Source organism: Pongo abelii, chromosome 12 (assembly GCF_028885655.2).
Source record: "Pongo abelii isolate AG06213 chromosome 12, NHGRI_mPonAbe1-v2.0_pri, whole genome shotgun sequence".
Lineage (NCBI taxonomy): Eukaryota > Metazoa > Chordata > Mammalia > Primates > Hominidae > Pongo > Pongo abelii.
Window position 1 is genome coordinate 71,865,158 of NC_071997.2, and position 13,157 is coordinate 71,878,314.

The window sequence follows — 13,157 nt, forward strand, 5'->3', positions numbered from 1 at the left end:
AGGAGCCGGGGACTCGGCGCTTCCAGTTGCATTCAGACCCAGTCGCTTGGCGGGGCGCTCAGATTCCCGGTCCCTGGCTCGGCCTTGGGGGCGCCCTGGGGCCCCGGCCTGCGCCGCCTCCCTCTCCCCGGTCGCCTCTTTCCAGGCCGCCCGGGCTCCTGGAGACTCGGGCGCTGCCCTTCCGCACCCGCAACCCTCCAAACTTGGGCTGGATTCTGCGATGCCGTGCGCTCCCTCCCACCTCCCCTCGCCGGCTGCGGAGCTGTAACTTGGAGGCTCAGCTCTCAACTTCGGGTGATTTTTATTTGCTGTCCTCTCCTCGGGCAAAGTTTCCCGAGCGCAGCCGCGGGCTCGGGGCTTTTACTTCGGCCCCTGGCGTCCACACGCGGGGAGCGAGCGCGGCGGCGGCGGGGAGGGGAAGTGGGTGTGCGTACGGAGGAGGGTGTCCGGGAGCAACTCTACCTGGCTTCCCTCCGCCCGCGCTTCCCCAGCCCGGGGCTGCAGCCTCCCGGTGCACTCTCGCTCTATTTTTTTCTTTTTTGAATAATCTTTCATTTTAGAGTCCGCGTGTGTGGGGGGGAGCAGGGCGCACGTCTTGCTCCCCCCCACCCTTTCCTCCCACCCCTGCCACCCCTTTCTTGTCTCCCGGCCACGCCACCGCCGCGGCGCTCGCTGCGGCCACTGGTGAGCCCGCGGCCCCAGCGCCCCCTCCCCTCGGCCCGCCCCTCCCCCGGGGGCCGCGTCTGGCGTCCGCGGAGCCCCCCGCCCCGCACCTCCCCCGCCCCGCACTGGCCATTGGCTTGTCCTGGTCTCTTTTTCATGTCCAGCCCCTGATGTGTGTCCATTGGTGTGAGCTTCCCCTTCCCTCCTCCCCTTCTCTCCTGCTCGCCCTGCCCATGTTTTGTGTGTCTCTGTCCATCCAGACTCCTGACGTTCAAGTTCGCAGGGACGTCACGTCCGCACTTGAACTTGCAGCTCAGGGGGGCTTTTGCCATTTTTTTCATCTCTCTCTCTCTCTCTCCCTCTATCTCTCTTCTCTCTCTCTCCCTCTTTTTTTTTTTTTTTTTTTTTTTTTTTTTTTTTTTTTTTTTTTGCTTAAAAAAAAGCCATGACGGCTCTCCCACAATTCATCTTCCCTGCGCCATCTTTGTATTATTTCTAATTTATTTTGGATGTCAAAAGGCACTGATGAAGATATTTTCTCTGGAGTCTCCTTCTTTCTAACCCGGCTCTCCCGATGTGAACCGAGCCGTCGTCCGCCCGCCGCCGCCGCCGCCGCCGCCGCCGCCGCCCGCCCGCCCCGCAGCCCACCATGTCTCGCCGCAAGCAAGGCAAACCCCAGCACTTAAGCAAACGGGAATTCTCGCGTAAGTAACCCAATAATAGTAATAATAATTATTAATAATCACGAGAGCGCGCAGGACTAGAAGCAAAAGCGAGGGGGAGGGAGGGGTGTGTGCATGCATTTTTAAATTTTTCACGAGAAAAACCTCCGAGAGTCGAGGTAAAAGAGATTAAAGGGGGAAAAAACCCTCATCCCATCTGGAACCATTGCCGTGTATGCACTTTTGAGACAGCACGCACCTTTTAATTTTATTTAATTTTACAAATATTTGACTCCTCCTCTTTCCTCCTTTCCGCCGCTTTATTTCTCTTTTCGAAAAGGAATGCAATGATTCCACCCCCCCCTCCCCGCCAGTTTTGCAAAATAATGAACAATGCTAAGGATGCGAACAACTCACATGCAAACCTGGGGGTGGGAGCTGGTGGGGAAAGGGAGGTTGCTTCCCACTCACCGTAAGAAAATGGGGGGGAGGGAGTGAGTGAGTACAAGTCTAAAAAACGATTCCCGGGGAGAAAAGAGGTGAGACTGGCCTTTGGACACCAGCGCGCTCACGGTCAAGTGTGCAGCGGGAGGAAAGTAGTCATCCCCACAATAGTGAGAAAGTGGCACTGTGGAAAGGGGCCCCTGGCGCTCCTGAGTCCGCCGAGTCGGGAGAGGGGCCGCGGCGACCGGGAGAGCCGTGGGACCGGGAAGAACGGGAGACGCGGCCGGCACTGCCGCCTTTTGTTCCGGCCAGAGGTGGGTGTTTGTCCCGCTGCCTTTTGTGCCGGCTCCTCGCGCTTGCCCTCCCGCGCCGCCGCCGCCGCCGCCGCCGCCGAAGGGCAGGAGCCAGGGCCGGGGGAGGAGGCGGCCGGGGGCACGCGGGAGAGGGAGGGAGGGAGCCCGGACTGCTGCCGCCTGGGTTGCCGCTGCCCTCCCCTCCCGACCGAACCTCAGAGGCAGCAAGGAGAAGACTGGCACATAAATAAATAAATACATAAAAATAAAATAAATAAAACAAGGCAAGAGAATGTACAATTTCTTGCCCCCAAACCGAAGCCAAACGCTCTGCCAACCCTTTTCTGTGACGGCCTTCTCTTTGACTCCCCCACCAGCCCCCCTGCAAAAATCTCACAATCTCTCATCTAGAAAAAAATTTACAATCACCCTGTTCCCCAAAACCCCTTCAGTTGCAAACTTAGGGCGCCGACGGCACGGAGAGGGAGAGAGGAACTCCCTCCTCTTACTATTTTTTGGAAGATTTTCAAAAAAAGTGGAAGTGGATTTTGATTGGGAAAAATCTCGTGTCTGAATGTTTACAAGCACCGCGTGTGCGGGAGCCTCCTGCCAACAAACAGACAGAGGACCGAGCGCGGCGCGGCAGCCCCGGAGCAGGCGGCGGCGGCGGCCTGGCCTCGCCCGGGCCTTGCCCGACCTCGCCGCGCCCCAGCCCAGCCCCGGATCGCCCACCCGGCGCCCGGCGCCCACCCGCCAGGCACGGCGGCAGGCCACGCAGTGACTCCGCGCCAGCCTGGCCCGCGGTCCTGGTCCGCCCCCAGCACAATGCCCAGACCTCTTCTCGACCTCCCAGACTGCGAAATCGGCTGGGTGAAACTCGGCTTTGCAAAGCATTTTTATTTTGCAAAGCAACCGTAAAAGCGCGTTCTGCGCCTCCCCTCCCCTCCGCCCTGGGTACTCTCTCAGACGTCTCTTGTCCACAGCTCGGGACCGCGAGGAGGTCACCACGTGCTTTCCCTGCCCACCCCCCACCCCGCCGGGTCTGGCCACCAGTCCCTCTGCGCCCCGAGCATGGCTAGGCCAGGTGGCGGGGTTGCCGGGGAAGGGCAGGGGAGAAGTGTGTTTGAGTGTGCATTTTGAGGGCGCTGGATCCTGGGACCCCGAGCACTCCACCCTTTGGGTCTTGCCCTCTTCCCCAGGCCTGGCTTGGTCTGAGGTTCTTGTGAGTCTATATAAGAGCTGGTGGTGGTGGCTGTCTCCGGCTGACTGCGCCTGGAAAGGCGGGCGGTGGGCACTTAGGAAAGTTTGGCAGCAAGGGAAAGAAAGGCGTGAGGGCCCACATTCCCCCCCTACTCAATTTATGATTCTTACTTTAAATTTTTGATGCAGTTTTAAAGGACCACCTATACTTGGTTCTGTGTTTTTTTTAAAGGGGTGGTGGAGGGGGGTGCGCACAGGGAATTGAATTTTTCACTGGGCCCTGGAACTTGTCACACACTTCGGAAGCTCCCCCACCCCGGCACGTTGCGGGGCCCTCCCTCTCCCCACCCCCTCGCATCCCTCCCTCGCCGCTCTCCCCCGCCCCCAACTCCCCCGGCCGCGCCGGATACGGATCAGACGCGGCGCGCGGCGGTGTGAAGTTACAGCCCGGCCAGGTACCGGCGGGAAGGAAGGGCAGTGTTCGCAGGACTCGGGAAAGTCAGGCCCTTCTTCGGAAGGATGCAGTGGGGGCTCAAAGGACAGACCGGGGCGCGCAGTCCAGGCTGCTCCCTCCTACCCCTCTCCCTCCTGGGTCCATCTTGGGACACTCTAGGCTGGGAGGGTTAGTACCCCCTCCTCCTGTCCCGGGGTTAAAGGGCCAATTTGGGAGGGGGTGAGGGGGTCACTTCTTTCTCTCCTCATTTTCTGGGTGCTCAGAGGGGGCAGGAGCCGTCCCGGTCCTCAGGACCACCCCCCCGCCCCCCGCCTCTGCTATGTGGGCTGAATGAGCCATTCGGTCGCTAGGAGGCAGAACAAGATCAAGAAAGCTCAGCGAACTTGAACCTGTACCAGAGCCTCCCCCACCTCCTGCCCGGCGATTCTCGTCCGGGGAGGAACGAGCTTTGCGAGGGTGGGGGTGGGGGGAAAGAACGGTTAGGCAGAATTCCCTTTCTCTCCCCCATCACCCCGTATGTCTTTGTTCTTCATTTTGACTTTAAAAATGCTTCTGGCCGGGGCCGCGGAGAAGCGACCGGGCGCGCGGCCGACACCCCCGTGCGCGAGCTGGGACCAGCGCGCGCCGGGCTCGGAGCAGGGTGCAGTTTTCGCTTTCTTTCGGGGCCGGCATTTTTGGTAGGGAGGAACCGGGAGTGCGCGCTCTAGGGCTTCAGGGCATGGCCGAAGAGGGGGATATGGCAAGTTTGCACTTGGTCTCCAGGCTCACTTCTTCCACCCCCTCACCCCCATGCAAAGCACAGACCTCGGTGGCCTCGGCTGGCTTGCTGGGCGGCTCTGCAGCTCGACACCCCCCCTCTCGCCTCGGAGCTCGGAATCACAACAATAGTAATAGTTATCATCATAATGATGCGGGCAAGCAGCGTCATTAATAATGAATAACCGCAGCCGCCGCCGCGCACACCCAGTGCCCAGAATTGCGGGGGAAATGCATTTGCAGAGATCCCCCAAAGTAAAAAGTGTAAGCTTGTGAACACAGAATGAATTTCAGGACCCGCGCTTGAGGTGTGTGCGGAGATACTGAGACTGCACCAGGTTAACCAGCCGGGTTTTCCAAACCTCACTTCCTTTTTCACCAACTGGCAGGCCCAGGGAACCGTCACCCTGCGGCCGAGCTGGACGGGCATGGAGGCAGCAGTCAGGGCCCCTGGCTGCCCTCCGCCTCCGGGCCCCCGGGCCCCCGGCCCCAAGGCCCCGCGGCCGCTGCTGCACGTGTTCGCAGCAAGCGCGGCGGGAGCCTGCAGCCAGCACGCTGCTCGCTTTGTGCCTCAGAGTCCCCGCGCCCAACTTCACTTTCTGCACGGTCCACCCCTGCCGGGGCCCCTGCCTCGGGCCTGTAGCCCCCGGGTTTGCTTTTGTTTCTTTGCTTTTCCTCTCTGAATTTCAGCCTCCGTTTGCTTCTTTACCCTGTTAAGACAATCAAGAAGGACTTGGAAAGCAAACTTGAAGACACATCTTCCTTTCCCCCTCCCCCTCCGCTCCCCGGCAGCTCTCGTTTTGCTCGCTCCTTACCAACATTTCCTATAAGGATTATTTTTTTCTCTTAAATTTATTCTTTTGCAACTACACAGACAGGAAAGAGATCTCAGTCTGTCACTGAGACATTGAGACGTTCTAGGCTGTGTTGCTGTTTGAACGTAGAAGCATTTTATTTTCTATTTCTTCCTCCCCTCGTAGAGAGAATTCGCGGCTAATTATTATGATTATTTGCCCACTCCCTTCCACTTCAATCGAGGACTCCCTGCTTTGTAGCCGGAGTTTAGGCCGGAGCTTAGAAATGTTGGTATTGTTGGGGCGAAGGAGGATGGAGTTGAATTGAGGGAGGGGGTAAATGGCTGAGGGTTAGGAAGGTTTTTAGGGAAAGGGGAATTTGCATTAAAATGCAGAGAAATTATCAGATGCCCAGAAAGGAAATGTTGATTGCCACTGAGAAAAGATGTCAATGCAAATCAGTAGACTACACCATGAGAATTGTATTTTCATATTTTCTTTGTGTCCCACTTTGTCTGATTTTTAATAATATAGCAGCAATGATAAAAACACGTTTTGGTATTTCTCTGAACACCACTAGCCAAATGTTTTGCAAGGAGACCGATGTTAAACGTATTTCATACATTAGGATATAATTCTTGTTAATTAGCAATAATTTACGTTAAGAGCATAGAAAATGTTGAGGTTACAGGTTTTATATCTGTACATTTGATCATCTTGTTATTTTCAAGAACTTTGCCTCCTATAAAATTAATTAGGTGAAATGTGGAGGTGTAATCAGCAACCTCTGAATTACCACTTCATTTCCCCGTTTTGATTGTAAATCAGTTCAGTCACTACATTTAGAAGACTTTAACCAAGTCTGTTTTGAACCACATTACCTTTAACTATTTGATACCTAGGAGAATATTTCCTTTTGCACCTAAATAATATTCCCACTTTTAGAAATGTGTCAGACCTTGGGAACAAAAAAAAAAAAAAAAAAAAGAATCTTAACGGTGGAAATAAAAAAATTTTTTTGCAAAGGTTCTATGTACTACCAAGTTTGATAAAATAGGATATTTTCCTGAGTCTTCCTTCAGTCTGTAAACCTCAGAACTTGTAGCTAATGCTAAACAAAAAAGCCACATTTATCAATGTGTACTTAAAATCCTTAATTCAGACAACAGGAATATTTTGAGAATGAGTTCCCTATTCCTCACTTGGTCAAAATGGAAGCAAATGTAGGAGAAGAATGACATAAAGGCACAATGCAGAGGCACTTCCGTTTGTCTTCTTTTATTTGAAAAGTATGTGTATGTATTCTGTATTTATCTTTTGGCCAGTATGTTGGGCAAAGAAACATAAGTGCTTACTTTACTGTCTTTATTAGTAGGAATATAACCTTCATATTCGTGTGGTGACCTTATGTTAAATTAGGAGGAGTACCAGAGGCTAGAAATTATGAGATGTCCTACTTGAGCACAGGTGCAGCTAGGCAGGGCTCTCTCAATATTATTTCACCTAGCACATCTGGGAGTTACTCCAGATCTTCCCCCTCAATATTCAGCCTGGGTAGGGTTGAAATAAATTTAACCTGAGTTCACTGGATTTTTGCACTTTATCAAAATCTGTTCCAATATTCTACACTCAAATTAAAATCTATTTTTTGATTCTCTGTGGCTTTAAGTTCATTAAATGTGAAATTGGCAGCTTGCTAAAGAAGGTCAGACTGATTAACTGTTTAAGACTTGTACATTTTCTGCTTCAGTTTTATTAACTGGCAGCATCCTGGATGTGTTTTGTATTTTGTGATTTTTTTTTTTTTTTTTTTTTTTTTTTTGATAGAGCAAGCATAAGATTTCACAAGCAGAGACTTACCAACTGTCTTTTCCCCTTTGGAAGCTTAAAAAATGATAGAAGCTGGTAAAGTAGATGCTGGAGTATTTTAGTACAAAGTTAAAAAAAAAGCAAACAGGAAAGAAAGACATGTCTACCTTGTTATACCATCCGCTGGTGATTATGTGTGCAGAAATAGTCTCATAATGAAGCATTTTGGAGCTCATTCAGAAAATTAGTCAACTTTGACAACATTAGGCAAAGTATTTCAAGTCTAAAGAAAGGACTTCTCAGCCTTGCTCTGAAATGTGGTGTTTGCTTGACCATTCTGATTTTTATATCATAGATGCCACCAAGTGCAAACATGTTTAGGATATTTTAGGCATTCCATTTCTCAGAATAAAAAAAAAATGACTAATTGGCTTATTTTCTTAAGTACTCAAAAGTATCCCATTTAGCTAATGTGTCTGAGAAATACTGCCCATGAATTTGGTATTTCTTTGATTTCGTGGCACTGCTGAGAGTGAGAGCAGAAAGGTTTTTGGCACTGTGAATTATGCTGCAACATGATTATTATTTAGATCCGTTTCATAGATGCATGCAGTCGTTTTCTTATTACAGCAGTGTAAATGTGGCACATTTTTCGTGTGACATAGTAGCTTTCTAATTTATGAAGCCATGTCTGTTTACTTAGGAGTATATACATTCACACACAAAGGGTGTGTGTGTTTATTCACCTCTCCTTTCATTCTTTGGCACAATGGACAACTTGGTGTATAGGAAAAAGGAAACAAATTTGGTTTCTATCCACTTTTTTTTTAACCAGTTTTTCTTGTAGTTATTATTTAAGCTTTCTTTATGTTCCCTGTGTTAACTATTTAAGTAGCATTCTTTCTAAACTTACAAACCAGACAATTTGTTGCTGTGTGTGTGTGCATGTGTATATGTGTGTGTGTTCTCTGGAGTTATGCAAGGAAGACTGTTTTCTTTACATATGTGATGATTTGCCTCATTGACAAATTTGCTCTCTGGTTGATAACCTTCACATCCTTGTACATTTTGTATGCTCACATTTTCTGGGTATTATATAGAGAAGCCTAGAAACACTTTACATGATGTGGTGGGATGGCATGGGGTTGAGATGTGCTTTTCCCCCTTTCTCTCCTCTCTGGCACTCTAATAATTGTGCTTTTGTTTCTCCAACCACAGCCGAACCTCTTGAAGCCATTCTTACAGATGATGAACCAGACCACGGCCCGTTGGGAGCTCCAGAAGGGGATCATGACCTCCTCACCTGTGGGCAGTGCCAGATGAACTTCCCATTGGGGGACATTCTTATTTTTATCGAGCACAAACGGAAACAATGCAATGGCAGCCTCTGCTTAGAAAAAGCTGTGGATAAGCCACCTTCCCCTTCACCAATCGAGATGAAAAAAGCATCCAATCCCGTGGAGGTTGGCATCCAGGTCACGCCAGAGGATGACGATTGTTTATCAACGTCATCTAGAGGAATTTGCCCCAAACAGGAACACATAGCAGGTAAATGAGAAGCAAGGAGAAAAGCTGTTTGCATGTTTTCTTTTCATTTTCAGAGGTGCTGTAGCCAAGTAGTAAGGAGTTGTGAAGTGCTTTCTCTATTACTCTATGTGACTGTCCATGACAGCCCTGTAATGTTAAAATAATCATTTCTGTTGCTTACATCCAGAACACAGAAAAATAAATATTTTCCACCTCACTGAATCAGATGTAGGCAGGATAAGTACACACATCAGACACCTTCTCTCTGGATCTGTCGATTTTGGATTTCTTTTCTTCCGTATCCCCACCTTCTCATTTTGAAGTATTGAGCTTTACTACACCTAGTCCAGCTTCCATTGTCCATTTCCAGCCTTGGTGACGTGTCAGAGGCAAAGTGGCCATATAGGCATTTGCAGTTCAGCCAATGACTTGTTTGACTCAGAACATCTGGCCAGGCCTCCTTAGGGGTTCAGCTCGTTCTCAAGGCTTCCCTGAAGTAGAGTGGGCTGGCAGGGTAGTTGGAGGAGGTGGAAAGAGTTAACTGAGCTTCAGGGCTAGCCTTGGATCCATATTGGCTGTCAGCCCAGATGGGGCTGTAATTAAACACAGCCCTGTGGTGGGATGACACCATGACCTTGACTTTAAGATGCCATTTTCGACTGGCCAGGCCAGAGTAGAGAGGGCAGTTGCTGAAGCGCACAGACATGCTTACTCGAAAAGTTTAAGGGCATGTTGGAAATTTCAAAAGGTTGGTTTGACAGGAACGGCTGCTCCCTGCAGCCTGCCTCCTCAGCTAAATGATAAATGCTTCTCTGTGCTCTCTCTTGTCTCTGATGTGGTTTTGACAGATGTATCTTGATTTTGTTTGTGGTTTACACAGCCACATGTCACCCTTACAAATGTCCAGTCCAGACTCCACTGTTTCTGCTATAACACAATGTAAAAATTTTCTTGGAAAAATACACACACGTATTCAACAGCCCTCCCTCCTTCGGTTAATTTTAGCAGGGAGGCAGCTAGGTGTGTGGGTTTCTCGGCAGCTCAAGGGAAAAGGAATTAAAGGCTAGCAGTGGGACTTAAATTCCCTGCTCTAAGTGATAAACAGCAACACTATATAGTGACCCTCAAAACATTTTTTGATTGAGCATGTTAGACAAAAGTCAATGCAGATTCTGTGATGACCGACATGCCATGCCTGTTGGTGGATCGCTTTCTTCCATCTACCTACCACCCAGCTCCCGAAAGGCAAGAGGTTTGTTCAGTTTTAGGAAAGGTAGTGCATATCAGGAATTGATTCACTGGAACTTGTCTCTCCGACCTAGTTTGACCACAAAGTTGAACCATAATAGGTCAGTGGTCCAGAGGGGATTAAATGTCATATTATTTCTCCTCTCCCCCTCTAGAATTTGATCATTAAAACCAAACGTGGCATTTTCTTTCTTTTTTTAATGCTTTCTGTGATAACACTCAGATACTTTCCCTTTAGTGAAATGGGAAATCTGCTGCTAGGGAAGCTGCATTTGTAGAGTGTATTTCTTGAATCCACCACATTTACCTTATGTGACATGTAGGTGAAGATTTTATCTCCCCTACCCCCCAGTAGGATGTGGGAATGACCATTTCCATGTGTTGTCTTGTGACTGGAAGGAAAATGAACAGAAGCGTAAGGCATGATTAATGAAGCAAGAGCAGGCGGAAGGGGATTTGTCGTCTTCGGAGATCCAAAGCCTTGCTAAATCACCAAATATGGAGTAACACTTGCGTGATGTAACATCGTATTTACATATCGAGCTGCTCGTTTAAAAGACAAAACACAGTGTCTGTCAAGCAAGAATTAAAACCACACTTCTTACTGAGGTCCCAAATAGGTTATTCAGTCTCAGATTAACCAGCTCAAAAATTCTGTGCCTCTGTATTTAGAGGAGGAATCTAAATGCCGGGGGGAAGGCCTTACATATAGTTAAGGCTTTTACTGCTATAGCTGTGAATCTATGTAGGGAAATAAAAGATATTTGCTTGAACTCCCTGGTTGTCTAAAGGTTCTGTTATTATTTTTTTAAAGAACAAGTATAATAGCAGAGCCTAGAGAAGCCAAAACCAAAAGCAAATTTAAAATATATTTTATAGCGCTAATAATCAATCATTTAACTGAGATGAAAAGCTCTCTAAGATGTCTAAAATATTCAGTGGGTGCACAACAAGTGCTGCGACCCAGGTGAGGTAAACCTTTCATGCATGAATAATTACAAAGTCTTGATTTCTTTCATTGTGTTTAATCACCTGTTCCCACTCTGGAACTGGCTGAACATAAATAGTGTGGTCACATCTCAAAGTGAGATGTCAGTAACTAGAATCACGACTTCTCATAATTCACAGTAATGAATTAAGAGTTTCCTATGGTGAAATTAACATTCTACCACTGCACATAAATTCCGATGCTCTGGCCCTCAGGTGCCCCTGAAGCGAAGTTCTGGAAGACGGCTGTGTGTGTACCCCCAGCCCATTTCTCTAAAGCACGTCTGCACAATTCCAAGTCTGCTTTTCTTTTTATGATGAGGAAGGAAACAATAACAGTAATCATTCAGTAGATATTTGAATTGTGTCACAAAAAGAAAGGAGAAGCAATGCCTTGTATTAAGGAAAGAGATATATTGATGAATCTCTAGAAGAATATGTTTGGCAACCACATAAAAGGTAGTCATTTAAGCGTGCTGGGTAGGAAAGGCTTTATTAAAGTGATGTAAGTTGGATCTGAGTTCACTGTGAGCCTGTACCATTTTATAGGCAGGAAGCAAGAATAAAACAGTGACAGATCTTCTTCCTAAGATAAATAAAGCTTAGAATTTGGGACTTTCAGATAGGAGAATAAGGCAGAGTTCTTTAAATCTTGAGTAAAATGGTATGCATTTTCACTGTACTCAGGCCTCTCCAAGCTGAGTGTTTTTTTTTTTTTTTTTTTTTTTTTAGACGGAGTTTTGCTCTTGTTGCCCAGGCTGCAGTGCAGTGGCATGATTTAGGCTCACTGCAACCTCTGTCTCCTGGGTTCAAGCGATTCTCCTGCCTCAGCCTCCCAAGTAGCTGGGATTACAGGCGTGTGCCACTACGCCCAGCTAGTTTTTTGTATTTTTAGTAGAGACGGTTTCACCATGTTGGCCAGGCTGGTCTTGAACTCCTGACCTCAGGTGATCCGCCTGCCTTGGCCTCCCAAAGTGCTGGGATTACAGGCTTGAGCGACCGCGCCTGGCCCAAACTGAGTATTTTTTAGAGGATTCTTTTTACCTGGTGAATAGATGGGTATGTGCTCCCCCACTTCATCCACGTACACATATGAGCTGTACACATAGATGTTAATCATGTTGCTTTTTTCATTTTATTTAAATATTCAAAATATTGTGGGATTGTGATCCATTGAGATCATTGAAGTAGTATTAATTTAGCTGGGAATTAGCAGCTTATGTTGTGTGGGCCCAGTTCATCAATACGTGTGTCAAATATCCACCCTCAGATATCAGCAGCCTTTGACTTGCAGTCAGAGCTTTCAATAGGGGTTTTGTTTTGTTTTGTTTTGTTTTCTTTTTTTTTTAGTCTCATATTTTATGATGGGGGAAATATTCATGGAAGATTACTGAATGTGAAACTGCTGTTCCCTTATAGAAAAGACCCAAACATTATCCCATCATGTCAGATTTGAGGTTTTGGCTTATTGCACATAGGAATCTTTAAATTAGGTTTGGGCTGTTATAAAGTTAGCTTTTTGAGAGACTAGAGAAAAAATATGACAAGTCCTATAAAATGTAGTAAAGTCTGCTCCTGTTGATATATAACATTTTTTCTCTTTAAAATCATGAACATAGACATTTATATCAGGGTATTTAAAATTATTTGCCTAGACAGTATAGCTGGTATTTAGATAATGATATATCAGAAAGATACTCTAAAGAAGGGAGATATACTAATTCAAAATGGAAATACATTATTAGCATGCTCTTAAAAGTAAATCAAATACAATATGCTTTTCAGAATTTAGAAAATGAACTTACCTTTTCTTTTTGTATCCATTCTGATTCTCTCCTAGCTCAGACTGAACTGGAGGACGTATTTGTGTACCTTATGGTGTAATTGTAAATGAGACTATAAATTATAGTATGCTATTATGACTACTTATTTTTCTTTTCTCTTTATTTATGTGATTCTGAATAAAAACGACTGACCTCTGAAGTGAATTTTCAGCATGGCAGTTAAAACAAAAAAACACCACTACCACAAAAACAATATACTGGTGAACATTTTACTTACCTTCAGAATCCAGAGAGTAGAGAATATTGTTTCCTAATAAGTACCTAGGATTTTCATAGAGAGCCTATGTTTGTAAGGCCACTATCCAAAGACTCATGTTCATGAAACTGGGAGTCCTATATACAAGCTGTATTTGTAAATAAGACAGAGAAAGGTTGTGAACTGGCAGCTTGGATGTTTTGTCAAAGTACAATGTCAGAGAAACTCTTTCTAAGACAAATTGTAAACAGAACTGTCACAGTGATTGCATGATTGAGCC

At 47.1% G+C, this 13,157-nt stretch overlaps 1 protein-coding gene across 19 annotated transcripts in view; it reads left to right on the top strand.

The window, feature by feature from the left end:
* The first annotated feature begins 855 nt into the window (after positions 1-855).
* The window catches only part of BCL11A (BCL11 transcription factor A), a 103,199-nt gene continuing 90,897 nt past the window's right edge, over positions 856-13,157 (top strand). For 2 of the 19 annotated variants that reach the window (XM_002812009.6, XM_054548145.2), the window contains exons 1-2: positions 856-1,367; positions 8,294-8,623. In XM_002812009.6, the coding sequence (XP_002812055.1) occupies positions 1,313-1,367; positions 8,294-8,623 (385 nt within the window). In that variant the 5' untranslated portion in view covers positions 856-1,312. Of the gene's footprint in view, positions 1,368-1,413; positions 2,084-2,806; positions 3,718-8,293; positions 8,624-13,157 lie in introns of those variants that run through there. The other 17 variants (XM_054548141.2, XM_024242747.3, XM_002812011.5 and 14 more) reach the window with 13 other exon arrangements.